Source organism: Streptopelia decaocto (genome assembly GCF_964273445.1).
Source record: "Streptopelia decaocto genome assembly, chromosome: 1".
In the NCBI taxonomy this organism is placed as follows: Eukaryota; Metazoa; Chordata; class Aves; order Columbiformes; family Columbidae; genus Streptopelia; species Streptopelia decaocto.
This window is the reverse complement of record NC_138663.1, coordinates 67,750,573-67,773,301: the sequence shown is the minus strand read 5'-3', so window position 1 is coordinate 67,773,301 and position 22,729 is coordinate 67,750,573. Positions and strand designations below refer to the sequence as shown.

The 22,729-nt window shown below is 38.8% G+C and overlaps 1 protein-coding gene across 1 annotated transcript; it reads right to left on the bottom strand.

Moving 5' to 3' along the window:
• Positions 1-2,501: 2,501 nt before the first annotated feature.
• LOC309451167 (cytidine and dCMP deaminase domain-containing protein 1-like) lies at positions 2,502-22,704 on the bottom strand (the record flags this gene model as incomplete). Its single annotated transcript, XM_082074694.1, has 12 exons — positions 2,502-2,929; positions 3,872-4,058; positions 5,151-5,227; positions 6,047-6,097; positions 8,824-8,896; positions 11,311-11,446; positions 12,124-12,260; positions 13,015-13,067; positions 13,850-14,266; positions 14,744-14,930; positions 19,293-19,390; positions 22,611-22,704. 12 exons carry the CDS (start codon positions 22,702-22,704, stop codon positions 2,502-2,504), a joined length of 1,938 nt encoding a protein of 645 aa, XP_081930820.1.
• Positions 22,705-22,729: the final 25 nt, after the last annotated feature.

Sequence of the window (22,729 nt, the reverse complement as noted above, 5' to 3'; positions counted from 1 at the left end):
ATTTAAAAGATTCGGAAAACGTTTGCTACGTTTTCTTAGTTGTGTCCATTTTGGAAACATATAAAATAAGAATAAGCATGGAATTTCAATATGGTAATAGTAACAATGTCATCAGGAACATTAGCTCATTACTTTGAAGTTTAACAAATATGGGACTTCACCTCTTCTATAATAACTGCTGACTATACATTAAATAATCCATCAGAGTTAGGGAATATAAACTTTTTTCACAAAAAGTTGGTTTATGTTACTGCAACTCCACTAACTTATTTTTCAAGAGAGTCCACATGATGTAAGTTAACTTTCTCCTTTACATGCATAAACACAAGCCTGGTAAACTTTAGGTGCATTTCTTCTGACAGAAATTGGCTTTTTAAAACATTTCCATGCCTGATAACTTATTACATAGCAATCTTACAAGTATTATTTTCATATAAAAACAGATCATTATTAGATATTTTTATAAGAAGAGCACAATTTCCTAGACCACCTAAACCTCTACTTACAATGTCATCCTCCTTGTAAATCACCGTTCCCACTCCATTTTTAGTGTCTGAGGATAAATAGGCAAATAATCACAGTTATGAATTCATACAATGTTATATTGCAGCAAACCTGCTGGTCAAAAGTTGTGACATTTCTACTCATGCTTGCTGGTCCAGACAGATGCAGAACACACCTGTTGGAACAAAAGTTGCCGTTCCTTGCTCCACCACTTCCAGAAAATATTGAACCAGGTAAACCGCTGACAAGAAGGCTAACCAGATCAGAAGGCTAATCAGTGCACTTATCACCAGTCCTCGTAGCTCGCTGTCTCCTGCAGTCCATCTCCACTCCCTTATCTGTGCTCCTGTGTAGAAGTACCAAAACCATTGACCTTCCCCATTTGCTGAGACTGGCATGCTTTCTATCGTTGCAGCTCAGAAGGAGTTTAGAAACTACTTTCTCTGCCTGAACAGCAAGTTCTTTTAGACATTCCCCAAGGCACAGGCACATGCAATGGCATCTCCTGCCCAGGATCTCTTCCTCCCTCTTTTTCCCCACAAGAAGAAATAACCCCCAAAAAGTGTCTTTTGTGAGAAAGGAAAACTAGAAACTTTCCACTTTCTGGTGACCCAGGGGAGTTGGTGCAGGTGTGACGCTGATGGGGACTGTCTAAGATACAGCTGGGAGCCATAAGACTCCACCATTCAATCTATGAGCAAGGAGCAACTGTTACGATGATTAAAATCAATCACAATCTGCAATGCTTTCTCTTCCATAAAGCAGCCAAATGCATTTAGCTAACAGTAGAAGCAGCATTGGGAAAGCCTTGAGAAAAGGACGCTGAGGGGAGACCTTATCACTGTCTACAACTACCTGAAAGGAGGTTGTAGCGTGGAGGGTGTTGGTCTCTTCTCCCAAGTAGCAAGCGATAGGACAAGAAGAAATGGCCTCAGGTTACACCAGGCAGGGCTTAGATTGGATATCAGGAAAAAATTCTTCACAGAAAGGGTTGTTAGGCACTGGAACAGGCTGCCCAGGGAAGTGGTGGAGTCACCATCCCTGGAGGGGTTTAAAAGGCATTTAGACGAGGTTCTTAGGGACGTGGTTTAGGGCTAGAGTTAGGTTACAGTTGGACTTGATGATCCTGAGGGTCTCTTCCAACTGAAGTGATTCTATGATTCCAAATAGTAGTAGGGATTTGGGATAAAGTAGAAAACACCTGCCATGCTTCTGAGTGAACCTTATTCTCAACCTGCACAGGTAGGACCGAACAAAAACCAGCCTGATATCTCTGGTGTAAGCAGCCACGACCAGTCAGCCTAATGGCAGCATGAGAAAATAACAGATAATTACATCCAGTTTTGTTTTCTTTTTATCTGTCATCGTAGCATTTCTTCAGTTTTGCAAACCTTTAATGCAAAAATAGGAAAGCTCGTCAAAAACCAGCTTCAGAGCTGACAGCCTGCTGTTTGATGCCATGGAGAAACTAGCCCCAGCCAGAGCCTCTTGCAATCACCCTAAGGAGTTAGAAATCCCCACCTGGTGAGGAAGACAAGAGAAGCACATTCTTCCTCTTCCTCCGGTTTAGCCAGTGGTACGGAAAGGACCAACTAAATAGCTCTTCACTGTATTTCTTTGGTCTTACTCAGCCCTGGGCTTGTGCTGGAGCAACTCTCCCTTCAGCAAAGAAACCCCCATTTGGTAGTAATGATACATTCTGGTTTTGCTTAGGGAGATTCTTGCCCAGTTTGCAGTACTAGCCTTCTTCAGCTAACCTGAATATGTTTTGTAAGATAATGACACAATATGACTTAATTTTGTAACACAAGAAATACTATCGTGCTACTAAAGTTGGCCGGATATGCAGAGTTTTATGAATTAGCTAACAGAACGTAAAGTAATCAGTTAAAGATTTTTTTCAGTACATTACATCTCCAAGAACAGAATTAGCAATTATGTAGGATTTTTCTACACTGTGTGAATTGCTGAGCTACATTTAGTAATATTATTTTACTTTACTTACCACTTCTGGATGCTAATAAATCACAGAGCTGTAATGCATGGGTGTATTCACAATTCTTCTTTACAGTGGATTCTTTGTCTTCTAAGATTATTATTTCTTCATCTTTGCAACTTGCCAGATGTTTAAAACAATCCTCTGCTGTACTAAGAGTATTTTTATATTCTTCCAGTTCTTTTTCTTTCAGGTGTCCCAAGTTAAAGCGCTGTAAGGTAACTTTATCTAAAACAGATTCAATTTTACCAGCATCAGAAGGTGCTCTTCTGTTTGAATTAAGTATTTGCATCTTTCTTACATCATCTATTGTTGGTACGTATGTCGCTGCAACAACATAGCTTTCTGTAAAGATGGCATCAACGTGATCCCTTTTTTCTGCCATGTTTTTTTCAATATTTGGCCAGTAATACACTTGTGAGACTTGTGCTGAATAAAGAAAATAAATATGCAAGATTAATATTATATATGAAATACCCTAGTGGTCCTTTTTTCCATTAATAAACATAAAGTGACATGGAATACTCCTAGGCAAGCTGCAGCTTTTCCACATATTTGTAAAATAATATTAACTTTTTTTAATTAACACATTATTTTCATAGTAAAAAGGGAACCTTTACATACAATTCATGACTTTTTTTTTTCCCGGTGATTAAACTTTTGTTTCTACTTACATTTACCAAATGGTAAAAATTATTTTTAAAAGACACAGGAAGTATTAAAGTTACTGTAGAGGAAAAGTATGTATATCAATTAGGCATCCAAAAAAATATCCCCAAAAATTCAATATACAGGTAGCGTGTTATCATTTGTGAAGTAATACAGATTAACTTGTCTGAAAAAAAAAAAAATCTATCTACTTCCCTTGTTATCCTGAATACTAATATCTGAGATACATTTCTTGTCCGATAAATGACTTAAATGGGAATGGCTATTGTCTTTCTTGTTTATATCTGGGGGTCAATTATGCATTATTTATTCAGGATTTCCACATCACTTGGGACCACTCCTTGAATTTTTTATCTCATTTAACAAGCATCTCTACAAGCTCTGGTGGCTCTTTTTTCATTTAATGACTTGCACCCTTCCCAATCAGTGTGTCAGTAAATATCAACAATTTGTACAATGACATTATGAATCAAATCTTAATATTTGCTAATAGTCACAGCTACCTGTTGTATAAGATGCTTAGCTACATCAGCTTCTGACAGTGATCTAAGCGATTCGTATAGAACCAACTGAGGAAAAATGCAGAGAGCAAAATGAAAGAAAATAAAGAGAAAGGGACATGACTGGCTTGATGAGGTTACCAGCCTGTAGGTGTGTCACATGTGCAGTCAGCCTAGGAGATACTTCAGTTCTGATACTGACCTTGAACCAGCAGTATTGCGCAATAATTGCAAGGCTTCCGAGACATGTAAACTTCACAGCCTTTCAGTGCATTGGGAAACCTTAACAGCACTTTTGGCACAGCATGAAGTTCCTTCGTTGCGCAGCCCAGGGCAATAATCCTTTTTGGCTTGCTCGCTTCGCAGACAACGATTCCTGCATTCCCAGCCTGCACACACAGACACAAATAATTGTACACGTATGCAAATGAATGTATAACCATTCAATGGGTCCATCCAGATCATGTGTATGCAAAGTTATAGCAACCAAAGGATCCCACAGAAAAAGAATGCCATTTTTTGCAAAAGGACAGGGATGAAGCAGTCTAGAAAAGTGCTGATTCTTGTGGATTTTCAGTCACTTCTGGTATGTCTAACGCACACCAGAACAACTCAGCTGTTCTATTCTAGATCAACAGCACAAGTACTTTGACTGGAGTTCAGAAAGAGGCAAGAGGTAGACCATTGGAAAGTCTGTAAATCTGTAAAATCATGGAAAAAGTAAAGAGATGTGTATCCCAACAGCTGGCTCAGCAGACAACCGAACAGGAGAAAGGAGTGACAAGGTGTAGCTTCAAACAAACGCCAACATTGTTCTAAAGATATTCCATGGTAGGAACCACCAGACATCTCTGTAGCTTCAAAACCTCAAACAGCGTGATTTACCAAAAATTATTAGAGTCTAAGCATACAATTAGATTAAAATCCTATCTGTGGGACTGTGGCCCACAAGCACCCCACACTGTGGCAGGGACGATTCCAAGGGACTGCAGCCAGCAAACAACCCATGCCAGGACAGAGCCAGTCCGTAAGCATGGAGAGGAAATCTGGGAAAAAGCACCAAAGAGCTTCAGACAAACCATTACGCACACAGTTCCAACCTCCTACACTACCCATCGCCTTACTGAAGGAATTGAGACCTACTGAAAAGTAACCTATGGTGAAAACAAGGGAAGTTGAGACTAGGAAGGTGGGAGGGTAGGTGTCTGGCTTAAGTTGAACCTGGAAAAAAAATGGATGGAGGATGTTTACTTTGGTGTTTATCTCCTTACGTTTCACCTTTTGTTCCTCCATATCTAATTCAGCAAGCAGAAGTTTGTATTTATGGGCAATAAATTGAACTAAGTAAAGATTCCCCAAATTGAGATTGTTTTGTCCACAACACCAAGTTGGTAATTTAAAAAGATTTTTAAGATTCTACTGGGCACTTTTGGGTTTTTAGCCTTGATAAAAATGGATATGCTTGAGTTCAGTTAACTCACAGTTTCTGATTTTTTTTCCATATGCAGAGCTAAGTAAATGCACAATTCTTCTTTCTTCAGGTAAGGAAGAGGAGGATCTAGAAAGAAACAATGGAAAGAAAAGTTTATCAAAAGAGTCTTGGAGAAACAAGTAGGTAATGTCCCAAAATTAGCAAATAAATACTGGTAATGAGATTGAAAGGATAATAATCTAGCTCTCTAGTCCTAGGTGAAAACTCAGGGAAAAAGGTTATAATTTCTGTGCATGGATCTCTTTTTTTTCTGTTTTGTGGGGGTTTGGTTTGGTTTTTGTTTGGGTAATTTTGTTTGTTTGGGTTTTTTGGTTGGTTGGTTTTGGCCTTTGTTTGGGGTTTTTTGTTTGTTTGTTTGATTGATTGTTGGATTTTTGTTTGTCTTTGGTTTTGGCTTGGTTTTATGTTATCTACTCTTTTCTGCTGGCATAGGAAATGATTTTTATTGACTTCAAGAAGGAAGAAACAGCATATGAATACCTAATACATACATACATATATATATATATATATATTATGCCTAATATATATACCTAACTCTAGTCCTCTATGTCATACTCTTCTTCAAAATGTCCATTTTTCAACTATCATTTTACAAAAACTTCAGTTCCATGGTATACTTTCTGCTAAGATTTCAATGGCATTAGGTAAGACTGAAAAAAAATTATACAGTTACTTTGACTTAAACTAAAATTAAAATGAAGACAAATATGCTGCCTGAGAGACACATCGTAAGTTCAGGTATCAGCTCTCTGTACTGTCTGATATCCAGCTCACTGCTTTCAGGACAATTGCAGTTATTCAACCCTGTTTAACAAAATGAAATTAGGGAAACCAAAAACTATGAAGATCAGTGAAAGGTTTACTAAATTTATTTCAACTTGCCTTCATCATCCCTTCCTTCTGTTCCTCTACTGTCTTCTGAATCAGTAGATACTGGAAGACAGAAAAAAAATGGTTGGATTAGGAATATCACCTAAAAAGAGATTACATAAAGTGTAGCAGTGTATCAACCCTCCTCCTCTCATTGCTAACACTGACAGACTATCCACTGTGAGCTGGGTGTTTCAGAAGCCACGATTGGTTCAAGTTTTGACTGACAGGACACAGAGGTCCAGGCTCTGATACTTTATTCGGAAATAAACTGTATTAAAATGAGTGGGAATTGCCCAGATATAAAAACAGTTAACTGAATCTCATGTAGAAAGAAATATGGCTCCCCAATGTTGGTGGTGGTGACAAGGGGATTGGGGTTTTCTTATTAGGAATTTTTTTAAAGGTTGAATTCCACTTTTTTAACTTACAAATCCTCAATGCTTTCCTCATGTACAGAGTGGCCAATACCTGCCCTGTCTCTCTCTCCCTTTGCTCTCACACTCAGGATTGCCTCTTCTTGGCTTTGATACTGAGTCTCTGCTTGTTCATTTCTATCAGCCTGTCATCCTCCTTATGTGAACTTCATCACCCTGGTTCTCACTCTTCTCATCAGTTTGATTTCATTCTAGAGGGTATTTCAAAAAGTTGGACCTAATTTCAGTATATTTCACAATGGCAACATGTTACAATTACATACAAATTACAAATGGTATCATGAGTTAGCAAGTTTTAGTAACCTTTTTCTAAATTCTCTATGTTCCCTCCACCTGCTGTACAGACAACATCGAGACAATAGTTGAATCTTTCCCAAACGCCTCTCAAAGTGTCTTCTTCCACTGAGCTCACCATTGCTGTGATTCTGGTTTTGAGGTCATCCAGGTTAGTTGCTAATGGTGGCACCAAAAAAATCATCTTTGAAATATCCCCACAAGAAAAAGTCATTTGTGGTTGCAGAGATACAGTGATTCCAAATTTGGTCCATCTTTTTGAAACACTCTATACTGATAGTATATACTGTTCTCCTTGATTTTAAAATAATCTATCCCTTATTTCTCTTCAGTTACATAGTTTTTCCCAACTCACCTGTCCATTGTGTCTTCACACCCCAGGGAAGATGTGGTCAGCAACTTTTTTAGAGGTTCTAATTTCAGTTTTCTTCCAATTCTTGATTTGACTTCAAATCCCTGTACTCCCTCAGTAAGTGCAATGATGCTTCATCTTATCAATCATTCATATTTCAAAATTTTAGTTCAGTTACAAGTTTGGTTTTGCTTAAACCGAGCAAGAACTATACAAGTTTTTTTTTTTATTCTCAAAATGTTGCTCGGTGTTCTTAAAAACTTCTGTTACTTTTTACTGGTTGTCTAGTCTAAATAAAATTATAACTTATTTAAGGCAATTTCAGTATTAATTACATCATTCTGTGGTAGGAGACCTAATGCTGTGATTCTGTGTGCTCTAACTGGCATAATTCAGAACAGCATAAAGCCAAGGGCGTTCAAGCCCAGTACCTCCAAGAATTTGGATATATCCAGTTAAGGCTAGAAGAAATTCACAGAAAAGGCTTGAAATAAGAAAACTATCATGAAGGATGCTGATTAGTCATTTGGGCAAACAAACATTAATGACTAAGAGAGAGGGGAAACTATTAACCCCAGAAACTTGCAATGTTATTCCTCTGTCTTTTCAACTGTAACCAGTTATGCGGTCTGGCCACTTACAGACATCAGAAGCAACATTTCCATATAATTCTGTCTTCTGCATATTCAGAAGTATTGTGGTAGAAGCGGAATCTGCATGTCACAGATATCTATAATATGTCGTTCCAAAAGAAGGTTGGAACACTCAGAAATAATTTAATGGTAAGTCATTAAACTTACAGTAATTATATGTAATTTATAACCAGATTTTGTTGCATTTATTGCATGGTGCAAAAAGGACTTTAAAAAAAATACTCTGTAACATAGTGTGCTTCTAAGTTTAAGCACCACATAATACCAAAATAAACTGGATAGAATAGTAACAAAGGACAAGGAAATCAATCTTAAACACACCTGCTGTAGGTTGAGTTCGGAGCTGTTTCCACTGCAAAAAAACAATCAAGCAAAAACTCAATGAATTTATTTAAAGCATAACTGAACACTTATTCAGCACTTTCCATAATTTGTCTGCTCAAATCTGCCATTATATCTAACAGCTGTTAATCAATCTACCCTGAAGATTTGTTGGGCCACTGGACAAACGTGGGTTCTCAAATTGATTCTTGTCTATTCTGGTTCTAAAGCTCTTGTCTTATAGAGGAAGACAAAAATCAGTTACACAGCCTGCTCTCCTCTAACCATTTATCCAGTTCATCTGTAGCCCATAGCGTGGCCCAGTTCCCTTTTTTTCCCAACTCAGACTGCTCTTCCTCCATCAGATGTATCTGATAGTTCTCGAAAAGTGAAGCAACGCTTTTCTACATCATCTGCTTCCACTTCTGACATGCTTTCTGCTGGCTGAACTATTTCTTATGACATCTGGGAGTGACTGGCTCCCAAAACTACTGATGGAGTTCAAAATAATGACTGAAAAGCTCTGATGTGTGAATTCAGGTGAATACATGTTTACATGTCATCAAATGGTTCATGAACACTCGAAGTATTTTAATGAAATCTAATGAACATGCACTTGTTAACAACAGGAAAAAAATAAACAAGACAAACCAGAGGAATGAAACATATCAAAGTAAACTATTCTATGCTTTTATAAAATAAATGTTAAAAAATACTTTTTAGTAGTACAACCCTGAGTCTCATCTTCAATATGCAAACCTACCTCATGATAGTCAAAGTTTTTCTTTAAATCATCTAGATGACTCTAAAAGAAAAGAAAAGAAAAGAAAACAAAACAAAACAAAACAAAACAAAACAACTTGAAAGCAAACAAATAAACCAGGTACTCACAGAATCATGGAGGTTGGGAGCCACCTCTGCAGGTATCCAGTCCAAACCCCCTACTCAAGGCAGGGTAAACTAAACCAGATCTCTTGGGGCCATGTCCACTCAGATTTTTAGTGTCTACAAGGACAGAGCCTCCACAACCTCTCTGGGCAACTTTTTCCAGTGCTCATCACCCTCACAGCAAAAAGGCTTTTTCTTCTGTTTTAGTGAAATTACCTGTTTTTCAAATTGTGCCCATCACTGGGCAGCACTGAGAAGAGTCTGGCTCTGTCTTCTTCACTCCCTCCCCTCAGGTAGTTATACACAATGGATAAGATCCCACATGAGCTTTCTCTTCTCCAGTTTTATCAGTCCCAGCTCTCTCAGCCTCTCCTCATATGATGCTCCCATTTAGCAGGACTTGCTCTCATATGTCGATCCCTCTCTCTTGTACTGGGGAGGCCAGAACTGGACACAATGTCCCAACCACAGCCTCACCAGTGCTGAGCAGAAGGATCACGTCCCTCAACCTGCGGGCGATGCCCTGCCTAATGCAGCCCAGGAGGCTGTCGGTCTTTGCCTCAAGGGCACATTACTGCATGCTAGTCAACTTACTCACTGGGGCTTCCAAGTCCTTTTCTCCAAAGCTGCTTTCCAGTCAGTCAGCCCCAGTCTGTGCTGGGGTGTGGGATTCTCCCTCCCGTGGTGCACAGGCTTTGCACTTCCCTTTGTTGAACATCATTATAGAGTCCTGTTTTGCCATTTCTCCAATCTGTCAAGATCCCTCTGAATCCACCACCTGGTGCACCAACCACTCCTCTCAGTTTTCTATAATCTACATACTTTCTGAAGGGGCACTCTGACTCATCATCCAGGTCATTCATGACAATATTAAACAGTTTTGGTCCCACTATGCACCCCAGGCGTAACACCACTGAGGACTGGCCTCCATCTGGACTTTGTGCTGCTGATCACAACCCTGTGAGTCTGGCAATTCAAACAGTTGCCAATCTACTTCACTTATCTAGTCCACACTTCATCAGTTTGTCTGTGAGGATGCTGTGGGAGATAACGTTGCAAGTCTTGTTGCAAGTTGCAAGTTGTTGTAAGTTGTTGCAAGGTGTTGTTAAATTGTTGCAAGTCCAGATCAAAAACATTCACTGCTCTCTACTCATCCACCAAGCTGGTCAGCTCAACATAAAAAGATTTCAGGTTAGTCGGGCATGTTTTCCCCTTCAGAAATCCAAGCTAAGTACTCCCAAGTCACCTTCTTGACAGATCTCATGGTCTTGTGTGTACCCAATTTCCTTAAGTATTCCATATCCAGATTCTACTCTACTGAGGGTAAAGCTTCATTGCTCCACATCTTCCCACTGGTCTCAAGATAAGGGATGCCTGAGGGCAAATCTTGGCAGTAAAAACCAAGGCAAAGATGACTTTGAATACCTCAGCCATGCTTGTCTTTAAAGGGGTAGAATTTAATCTGGAATACGGACATGAACTAGATACTTGGGCCTGAACCAAGGCTGAGACTTACTCCTTCAGAAAGATTTTTCCAAAGCCATACACAAAGTGTTTGACTTCAATTACATCCAAATAAATCCTGTTAAGTAATTAAGGGACTTCCCTGAAAGGAATAATACTCCGTTGCAAACTCAGAAAATACTTGTTCTTTCCACTAAATGGAGGGCTACATCTTGTGATGGAGCCAAAAATACTTTGTTTGGCACAGAATTGTAAACAGTAAAGCCAAACTCATCAAACACTTCAAATATGAGAATGTGAGACTTAGAAAGAAGACTGAGGGATTAAAAATTAAGTGTATTGCAATGCAGGACAGAGGCACTCCTTCATATTGGAGGTCTTGATGAAGCATGCCATAGCTTCCCTCAGTATTTATGTTGAGGTTTCCTGCATGTAGCAACCAAAACGCATATCCAGGTTGTCATCATCATAATAGTTCAGGCACAACCAGAAGAAGCATTCAGATGCAAAATCAGGAAGCATCTCAGAGCTCTGCTATATAGATGTAACTAAACGGGAGGCTGGACTTTCACAATGCAAGATCCTAAAGTACATAACTTCCTCCTTTTCTGACTTTAGAAGTAACTGAGTGTACAGATTTCCAAGGCAGAAAGCAAGCCATAAAATTTCAGCTGTATATGGGTATGAAGAGTGAAGCATCTCATAGGTGATCATATACACATATACATATTTCCTCTCCTGTATAAAAGGGTAAGAACTGACAGGCTTTTCGGTAAGTCAGCTATAAATAAACTGACCTTCCTGCCTCCAAACATATAATTGCATTATGAAAATAAAAAATAATTAAATAATATTACGTATGCATACTTTCTCACTTTGTTTGGATGATTCTTCTACACAATGAATTGTTTTTATTTTCATATCCTTCAGAAGGTTCTGACAGTCGCAACAAGGAGGTTTGGTGCAGTAAAGAATATCAGTCTCTTCTATTTTGGGCTTTGATCTGAGAAACATACGCATATGCACAATTAATTCATTGCAAAGCTAAAACTAAGCATAAAGTTTGCATTACTTTAAAATAAATTTAGCATTTTAATTGAAGACTATTATTTCAAATTAGATTTATCTCTATCTCTTCCTCCATATTAGGATTTCATCTTGATTTTCCCTTGAAATATCTGATCTTTGTTGCTTCCTCTACTTCAGTGTATATGAAAGTGCTTCTATGCTGAGCCATATGGTTTTACAGGCTAATGATTCTCCAACTATTGACAGCTAGAATCGTAAGGGATCTGGCTGACTTGACACTACTCTTGCTAGCCTAAGGACCACCAAAAAAGGCTGCCAGACAGAATGCTGCAGACTATGTCTTTCAAAAACTGTTTAGAGCTTCATCACAATGAGATTGGGTGATTATTCTGGCAGTGCGGGAATACAAGGTGGTACCACAACTTTCTGGGGGTGGAGGAAAGGAAACACACACATTAAAAGGTTGATGGTAAGCTCAGAGCTGTAAAATGTTGAGTCTTTGAAACTGGATTAACAGGCGAAGAACAGATGGAAAAGTCAAAGAGAAAATCCATGGTTTGTCACTGACTTGTTCACACTACACACTATTCACATTGATTGTCATAAAGAATGCCTGCAAAGTCACTCCATTGCTAGATTTGTAATAACAACCTGTATAGCAGAACATTTGTTTCAGCATGGAGAACAACTCCTCGTTTTGCAAATCCACGTGCTCGGCTTTTTCTCCCCGCACGGGGTAAGTTTGCATATAATATGCCAATGGGGTATCCATTATAACCTGCCCCAAACTGCCAAAAAAAAAATGAAATAAAATAATCAAAACTTAACAGACTCTTCTAAACATCAGCAACATTTTAACCACATACTAATGCAGCTTCAAGCCCTAAATTCTTGCTGTCTATATATTCCTAGATACACAATCACACAGAATCACAGAATCGACTGTGGAAAAGTTGGAAAAGACCTGAGAGATCATCAAGTCCAATATACAACTTCAAAGTTTTGTGGCTATTTATATCAGCTTTTTAATCAGCTTTAACAGTTTGCCATGATCATCTTACCATCCTGTCATGTTTTCTGTTTTAATACAATCAAGAGCTAATTTTGCTTTTGCTTCCATTGAGGTCTTTGTTCTCCATCAATTTCATCACCATCTTTTTGTCTCTCTCCCTTTGTTAGAGACTTAAGATCTGCCTTTTAGTGGGCCTCAGAGATTATTTTTGTGAAGTTGAATTATAAAATATTATTATTAGTATTAGCATATTTATTATGGGAGAATGTATTCATGAGGGAAATTTGCCTTCTTTACATGTCTATAACTGAACTAGTCACCCTCAACTCCATTTCTGTTCAAGGCATATTCCAGACTCTGGTTTGGGATGAATGACACTCTAGATCTTCACCAACCATAAAGAGGAGCCAGGGCAAACAGCTCAGAGGCAGGAATCTATACTGCATGTGTCTACATTGGGTCAAATAAACCACACCCCTTGGAGCACCGAATAGAAATTTTAAAAGTGTTGGAGAATTCCATCTACTTACAAAATATCCATCCTGACTGTAGAGAACACACCCCACACCTCGATGTGGATCACCTTTTAGAAGAGAGAAATATTTTAATGTCACTTAAAAAACATACTTCTATAATACTAAAAAGTATATTTTACAGTTTAGCATGTATTGCTTTAATGATATTGAAATGGAAGCCACAGTGACTGCTTATAGGTTGAAAGAATCCCTACATGCATTTACCTTATCCATTTCTAGACAGACACCCATACACAGTAACACAATAAGCTATAGCTATTATCAAGCACAACAAATGTCATATTTCAGAAGAACACAACAATTTAAAATCTAACTCAAGGTACAGTTTCTCTTTGATTAGTAATTGCAGAGCATTAACTTGATACAAAATCCTGATAACAGAATGTAAAAGGTTATAAATCAAGATATTCCACAGATGAGATCTGCTGTAAGTGCAGCTAGGCACATTAACAACATATCTAGAATGTGTACCTTAATACACTATATGTATCTAAAAAGTATTGTTCCCTCCCCCCAAAAGTGATTAAGTGACAAAATATTTTTTCTGTATATCTATGATATGCGTTTCCATCTTCTGTTTTAGGTTTAAGTTCAGTATCGCAACAAATATTATAAACAATAATACTCAACATCAGTGTAGTGAATACATTAAAGAAAAATATTCTAGCAGTTATGTTAGGAAAGCATGCCAATTTCTCTGATACCCACATAGGTTGTGAAACATTTACTGTAGCTGTATCAATCAACAACAATGCTAAAAAAAATCATATACAGGAATCTATCCTTTATATTTGGTTACTATTCTTTATACACTCTCATAATAACTTACTAGATCTTGCTGCTAAAAAATAACAAAGCTGCAAAGCATGTTGATGAACAGCATCCTCTGGCCTTTTTTTCTCAAGTTGGGAGCACGTCAGTAAAAAGTCATAGCAGCGTAAAGCATTTTTCATCCGCTTGACAAATGTGTCTTCACAGCTATGCATGTTAAATAGTGAACAATATTTTTTAAACTCTTCAGTTTTATCATCAAGCAACTTGGATTCGCTGTTTGGCTTTCCTTTGTATGGTATTTTTTTTGCAATCACTTTCACAGTTCCAAAGCTTGTCATGGGTAAGAGAACACTGCTACTTGTATGACTTTTAAGAAGCACATGGTCACTTTGTTGAATATCTTCCTTAACCTCTGACTCATCTCCTTTTTTTTCAGGAGCCATTGGCCAGTAATAGACTGAAGAAACCGAACCTGGAGACAAACACTGAAAGTTACTTAAAGTGCCATACAGTTAGGTGGGACATTCAATTCAAATGTTTTTTGGTTAAAAAAGTGGGCTAATTTTCTGTTGCATTGCAATTCTGTGGACACGGTAGAGACCAAAGCCTATATATTATAGTTACCCACAGAGCTTAAGCCACTTCCACTGCAATGGGGCCTGAATTGAATGTAGAACTATTGCAAAACCTGGCACGTCACTTTCATAAATGACCTCCCGTCATTCACCAATCCTTTCCTAAGCAAGAAGTTGCACTTATTTCTAAAACACTATCTGCACATGCACGCATACACACACACACAAAAAGGATTACTTGGACGAGGAGGGATTTATTGGACTGAGCCATGTACAACATTTTTCTAGGCATGGTGCTTAGTGGGGTCATTTATGAACTTCTTATTCAGGTAGAACTGCAGTTAACATAGATTGATTAAAAATGTATTATATACCTTGAATAAGGAATGTGGTACAAGTTGTGCATGGTTTCCTTGACAAATACACAGTGCAGTTACGCAAAGAAGAGGGAAGACAGTGAATAATTTGCTCTATGGCGTGCAACCCAGGTTTGGAGAAACTCATGGCTACAATTTTCTGCACTCTGTCTGATTCGCATATTACAATCCCGGTCTTATTGAACTGATGAGAATAAAAAAGAAAGATTACTTTTCACAGCAGATTTCATTTTACAAGCATGCATGCATTATGCAGATACAAAAACACACTATAGGTTTTGCCACACTGTATTACATGTTACTGCTCTGTAGTCCCACAACCTTTGGAACACAGCTTAACTTTCTGCAAAGTTAATGTAAATATAGTATAAATGGAATTTTTTTCTATGCATTAGTTCTCAAGAAATTCAGTGCTGCTCCAATTAAGAAGCACATGAAATCAAAACCAGAATCAATTGGAAAGATCAAACTATAGATTTCTAAAGCATTCTCAGAAGTGTTTGTTTCTTTTAGCCAAATTTCTGAAGAATAAACGCACATACATATATATATCTGAGTTCTTTATAAACACTGTGGTACGGGGAAAAAAAAAAAATGACAATGGTATTAAAGTTAATAATGAGTATCCAGATTATTTAAATCTGCTGTACATTCATGTAATGGCTGGTATTCTAATGTCTACTGTTGCTACAATAGTGCAAAAAATAAATCATACTGTCACTGGATACAGCCCCGCTACAAGGCTGGTCGATGCACCACACAGTAATTGAGATTCAAAACAGAAATCTGGAGGTTACCTAATGTACCTCCATGCCCAGAGCACGGACAACTTCAAAATTAGATCATTCACTTCTTACTTGGGTAACAGGTTTTGTCTTCTCTGTCACAGAAGTAGTTGGCATAATCTACGCTAGGTGATCATCTGTGGATTCAGCTGAAGTTCAGTAACTCACATAGGCAATGTCTCACTGAACACAGGACCTCCTCCCTGCCTGCCCCAGCGGATGCCTGCATGGGAACTGAACACCTTATGCCATTTCTCAGAAAAGAACAGCAGCTTTGGGATTCACTAACATGTTTCAAAAAGACTGTAAACATGTCTTCCCCTCTACTCTGCCCTGGTGAGACCACATCTGGAATATTGTGTCCAGTTCCGGGCCCCTCAGTTCAAGAAGGACAGGGAACTGCTGGAGAGAGTCCAGCGCAGGACAACAAAGATGATGAAGGGAGTAGAATATGTCCCTTATGAGGAAAGGCTGAGGGAGCTGGGTCTCTTTAGCTTGGAGGAGACTGAGGGGTGACCTCATTAATGTTTACAGATATATAAAGGGTGAGTGTCATGAGGATGGAGCCAGGCTCTTCTTGGTGACAACCAATGATAGGACAAGGGGCAATGGGTACAAACTGGAACACAAAAGGTTCCACTTAAATTTGAGAAGAAACTTCTTCTCAGTGAGGGTGACAGAACACTGGAACAGGCTGCCCAGGGAGTTTGGGGAGTCTCCTTCTCTGGAGACATTCAAAACCCACCTGGACATGTTCCTGTGCAGCCTCACCTAGGTGTTCCTGCTCCGGCAGGGGGATTGGACTAGATGATCTTTTGAGGTCTCTTCCAATCCTTAACATTCTGTGATTCTGTGATTTCTCAAAGAAATAATAGCATAAAGCAAAGCAACAGAGATCTATTACTAAGCATCTGACCAAAGCAACCATCTGATGCATCCAAGAACCTTTTCATAACAGTAGACTAAGTATTGGAGATGGCAGCTCAAAAACTAACACATTTAAGATACACCTGCAGCTCCGGAAACATGCCATAGCCTATTTTCATTCTAGCAATGAATGAGAAAAGAGATATTTTACATTTGATCCTAGTGCAGAAGAACTTACCATAAATCTGGAAATGGAAAGTAATTCAAATAAAAATTATGATGATATGACACATAGGAAAGGATGTTGTAAGAACAGAACAAAGATAATGACTTCTGAAAGGCATATACCACCAAATTTATGAAACTCTTAGGAAGTATCTTGGAAAAATAATCTGAGGAACATGACAGTCTCACTAGAAAAGAAACTGGAGTAAAATATCCTGATGTAAAGGAAATGTCAGTAACACCATGAGACCATTTAGGTTGTACCAACAGATATTTATTAGTCTGAAAGTTAAAACCAGAATCACGAAAAAAGAAAGCAAAGGTAGTATGAAGAATGAGCTTAGAGGAATAGTATAGCATGTACAAATAGAATTAGGAATACTAAATTACTGAAAAAATACAGATGCTTCCACTAGCAAGGGATACAAATGGCAAAAAGAAACGTGTATTTACAAAAACACAGGAAGAAAATCAAGAGAGGCACAGTCACACTACACAACAGGAAGGGAGAGCAAACAAGAATACAGGAAAGGCTGCATTGCAACAAGATGAAACCAAAACAAATTAAAGCAAGATCCTCCTTTAGAAACTGAACAAGCAAATACAATACAGAAACATATGTGAGCCATAAAAGAGTCAGGAGACTATTGTGAACTATACAGCTCAACAGACCAACAATACAGTGTTACTATTGACCTCCGCATAGGATAAATGTTTCCAGGAATCACATGGCTGTAGTTACTCAACATAAAGGAGTGTCGTATCAGGTTTTTGTCCTACTTTACTTTAAGGAAAGTACAAGCACACTGGAGAATCTAGGGAAGGAATCCTAGAAGTTTAAAAGAAAAACAAAACAAACCAACCAGCCAACTAAATAAACAAACAACAATCTAGGAGAAAGACTGAAGCTTGATGTGAGAAGGTTGAGAAATTGCTCCTATAAAGTGGTTTGAAGATCAGGTTAGACAAGTATCCGATAAGGGTGGTGTAATTAGACTTAATCCTCCTTTGCTGCAAGAAAATGGATTAGGTCATTTTAGCCCATTTCTGATTCCACTGTTTCACATTTGAAGCTGTTTGTTATTAGTAGATTCCATAACAGATCAATTGTTTATAAAATCAGAAATATTTAAGAAGTAGTTCCTAAACTTTTTAAAATTGTAACTATCACTGTTACTGTTATCTGCTAACTTTATCACTGTGTAGTATTTAATCTATAGGTTTATAAACCAATGTCAGATAAACTGGAGAAGAAAAGCTTTCTAGACAAGCAAAACAGTGTGTGGAACTGAAGATAAAATAGTCAATATTTTTGTATTCACAACTAAAGTTAAGCTATGATCTATTTTAACAGCGCAAATGAGAACATGAATAAATGACAAAATGGGAATTTCAGTTATTTCTTTCAAAAAAGCAGAATGGTCCTTAGATTGTCAGGGACCAATCTGGCTGTCATTAAACAACAGTCCAAGTCTGAACTGCAAAGTCTGTCACTCTCATCCTGCGAGGAAAGGATTAAGGAGCTCTGCTTAACAAGGTGCCGCTGCTACAGCTGTTCTTAGCACAAAGGTTTCTGTTTCCTCTCGCCTACTGACTGTCGTCCCCAAACTGTTCCTTACATGAGTGAGTTCACAGCTCTGCTGAGTTGCACCTGAGGAAGACTCAGAGCACTGAAAAAGCCTGGCACACAAAAGGCAGAGCATGCTGGGCTTGCTGGTACCTGTGGTATGCTCTGTTCTCACTATATAAATGGGCAGAAGTATAAAAATGTCTTCAGAGACACTCACATGAGCAATTGTACTCCTTGAGTTAAAAACGACTCCAAGGAGAAAACACATTACCACTATTCATGCTGTCTAGTACCATTTATAAATATCTCAAGGGTGGATGTCAAGAGTGGATGCCAGACTCCTTTCAGTGGTGCCCAATGATAGGATGAGGGGCAACAGGTACAGACTGAAGCATAGGAGGTTCCATCTGAATATGAGGAGAAACTTCTTTACTTTGAGGGTGCTAGAGCACTGAACAGGCTGCCCAGAGAGGCTGTGGAGTCTCCTTCTCTGGAGACATTCAAAACCCGCCTGGACACATTCCTGTGTGATCTGCTCTGGGTGAACCTGCTTTAGCGGGTAGGCTGGACTAGATGATCTGCAACTATGTGCAGGTTCCCAGGACCACTGGGAACAGAAACTGAATCTGGGTCAGGAAGGACAGAGGGAGGCCAACAACTGAACATCATTTTATCCGCAGCTTTCAAGTAGGCAAAGCAAACACAAGACAGTGACACTTTTCCCTGGCAATCTCCTCCTGTTCCATTACAGGGTTCACTAACAATTAGGGCATGTTGGTATGCCTCAGTGATATGACATAGTGATGGGATGTAAAAAAATGGTATTAATTGATGCTTAGGAATCCAGTATCCTTCTGTAACTTCATCAGATTACAATGAAAAACTTAACAGCATTGATTATTACCAGCAACTTTTAAAACCCAAGACTAGAATGGACCACCTAACTCATCAGATTCACTCCACCACAAAAGGAGCAATCGCACAATAGAGGTTTATGTTGTAAATGTTTGTTTGATGATGCCATTAGATATTTTAAAGGATAATTCTTAGTAAAATAAGCAGTAAAAACATTTCCTAGCCATGACAGCCTGCTACATACCTCATCAGACGGGGCATGACACTCTGGAAACTCCTCCATAAGACGAGCTAGAAACATATACAAATCTTTCTTTTCTAAGCGCATCCATGGACACTTATCTGAACAGGTCCAAATAAACAGGTCATAATTAGTAGGCAAATTCAAGTAGAGTCGTGCTTCAGAAAACATATTGTTGATTGTTTCACTTTCGGTAATATGGGGAACGAAGGCATGGCGTTTGGGTAAACGAAGACAGAAATATAGCAGATGTATTTGTTTATAGACTGTACACACAGATTAACTGTCATAAAAAACATTGAAGTGAGATAGGGAAAGGTTTATGGTGGTGTTGCCTAAGGAGTGCACCACTTACTGCTAAGCGACACTGAGCTGGTTAACAGCCATGAAGAATTACCACCACGCAAATAACAAATCTAATAAACCCCACAGCAACTAATACTCAAAATGAAAACTCTGGGCCGTGGTTAATCTCCTGCTGCTCACTTTACCTACCAATAAATAGTCAAACTTCAGTTGTGATTCCTTGTTTTTGTATTATAATATTTTGTGATGCTAAGAGATGTACCCATTTCAGTTGACTGTATTGAGATGATTAACTGAAGCAAAGAGATACAAACCAGTGTGCATGTCTTCAGCTCTAGAAGGTCTCCACTTCTGAGAGGAAAAAAAAAAAAAAAGAAAAAAAAAAGAAAAATAAGACTTAGCTTACTTTTTAAGCAAAGTAGTGTAGTAAAGAGAATATACATACACGTGTGTGTGTGGATATACCTATGCATATACAACCATGTAACTTTTAGTTGTGTTTATTCATGTTTTAAAAAATAATAAACACCTTTCAATGCACATAAATGCAAAAAAAAAAAAAAAAAACCAAACCATAAGGGAAAATGTGGTACCTTGTATTGCCGATGCCTTTCTTTATGCCAGCACAATAATTCTTCAGAAAAACAAAAACAATTTATACCATCTCTGGTAAGCATGCAACTACCAGTCCAGTGACAAAGTTCTTCACAGCACCTTTTCTTATAAAACACCATTAGCACACACATAAAATATTACCCATTGATAGACACTTCATCAGTTCAGTATTAGCTCACTGATGCTTAACGGACTTAATTTTTCTGCTTTCATTATTTTCCACCAAGACCTGATTTTCTCCCATAACATTTATCCCCAATGTGATAGAACAATTTTGTACTCCACTTACCCACTGGTCTGCTAGCAAGACGTCTTCAACGACAGTAACTTTCAAGTGGCAAAACTAACGCCTTTATATCTTCCTTCTGTCCTGTGAGTCATAGTCCTGTACTTTTTGTTTCGTCTTTGACACTGCCTTGGACCCACCCTGTCAATATTTTTCATGCCATGTGGGGATCAAGTTTGTTGAATTAGAGAAATTGATCAGGTCAACTAGATGTTGACCTGTAACCGCTAAACACAGGTAAATGCTCTCCTTCCAACTTAAAATGATTAATTAAAATACAGATTAGTATCAGCATCATTACTTAGCATTCCTCAAATCTCTACTAAAACATCTCTGGGCTACATTAATTCAACGGTAACTGGACAATCTAAATACCTCCCCTTTTATGATGTATATTCACCTCTGAAATACAGCCTGCCAATACTCACCTCTGTAAACTATATACAAAGCAGGACTGTCCATGATTGGAAGGGCTTGTTATAAAAATGATATAATTTCTCTAAAAGATTTAGTATTATTTTCCAGAGTCAAAGATGCCGTTCACACCTTTTTTTGTTGTTATTTTGTTACTCCTGACTTCTACCTACTGTAGTGCTTTAGGGAAGCATCAAAGCATATGAAGCATATGGCATTTCCAAACTTTTCTCAGTTTCATTTCCCATTGTCACTAAATTGTTGACTCATTGTTTTGTTAACAAAACAAGTAAGTCAGTCAAAAGGAGGTGTGAACAGTTCTGGAAAGTTCTAAAAATATAACAACACATTGTTTTTCTCGGGCTGGCAGTTAGTTCCTCGAAGCAGCATGTGATGGGTGCAAGCCCTCTCTCTGTGCTGCCATGCCCACAGAATTGGTTTACTTTAACTAACAATACAACTGGGAAGAACGAGGAAGTTCATGGGCAGTGTTTTAAACAGGCTCAGACTTTGAAAGTTTATAAATTCTGGGGTTCGCAAGTTCTAAAGCTGCAACGTTACTAATCCACACATCTGGTATCCATTCTGCTAGGTGCCCCACTCAAAGCTGAACACCTCGTTTCCAGCACATGCATTTTAACTTGAAAGTAGTGATAGAGGGAATTAACACTTAAAAGGTAAACCACATAACAAGTGTCTAGCTTAGAGCTTTGTGTAACCTGTTATATTAGAAACAAGGCTTTATTGAAGAGAGCAAACTCTGCAAAGATAAGAAGCTTTGCAGCATCTGGCAGCATCCTCGAGTGGACGAACTAACTAGAGTCTTCAGCACAGGGAGGACGATGATCCAGTTAAAACCAGTCCAGAAGTTTCAGCTCTGGCCAACTCAGCATACTAGGCCAAAGGTTAGAAAGTTCACAAGTAGTCTTCACCCCAGACCCCAGCCCACGACCATCAGCAGGCACTGCACAGGCGCAACAGGGAGGAGCCACAGGAGGGGACTATGGAAATTATTTCCTGGAATTCATTATAATAAGAACGGCCTTCTGAGGGAAATGTTATGAATATGTATAGGCGTTCCTGGGATAACCATGAATATGTAACACCTTGCTACATTTAAGCACGCTTCATGCCAAGATCAATTGCACAAGAGTAGAGGAAAGATCCTTCTTGCACCCGGCGCCAAATAAACATACCTTCTTTATAACCTCTTGGGTTGTAAAGTTTTATAATCAGGAGAAGCACAGAATCGTAGAATAGTTTGGGTTGGAAGGAACCTTCAAAGCTCATCTAGTCCAACCCCCTGCCATGAGCAGGGACATCTTCAACGAGATGAGGTTTCTTAGAGCCCTGTCCGGCCCAGCCTTGAATGTCTTCAGGGATGGGGCATCTACCACCTCTCTGGGCAACCTGGGCCAGCATTTCACCACCTTCATTGTAAAAAATTTCTTCCTCGTGTCTAGCCTGAATCTCCCCTCTTTTAGTTTAAAACCATCACCCCTTGTCCTGTCACAACAGGCCCTGCTAAATAGTCTGTTCCCATCTTTCTTATAGGCCCCTTTTACGTACTGAAAGGCCACAATAAGGGCTCCAAAGGCTTAACCACCCCAACTCTTTCAGCCTGTCCTCACAGGAGTGCTGCTCCAGCCCCCTGGAAAATCCCGGTATTTCGGGTTGGAAAAATCAGGGAGCCCACACACGCGTGTCTGCCAGCATCATCTTTAATATCCCGGAGGTCAACCACCAGCCAGCGCACAGGCCCGCAGCACTCTCATCGCCAACCGTTACGACCATTCCCCGACTCCTCCCACCCGGGTCA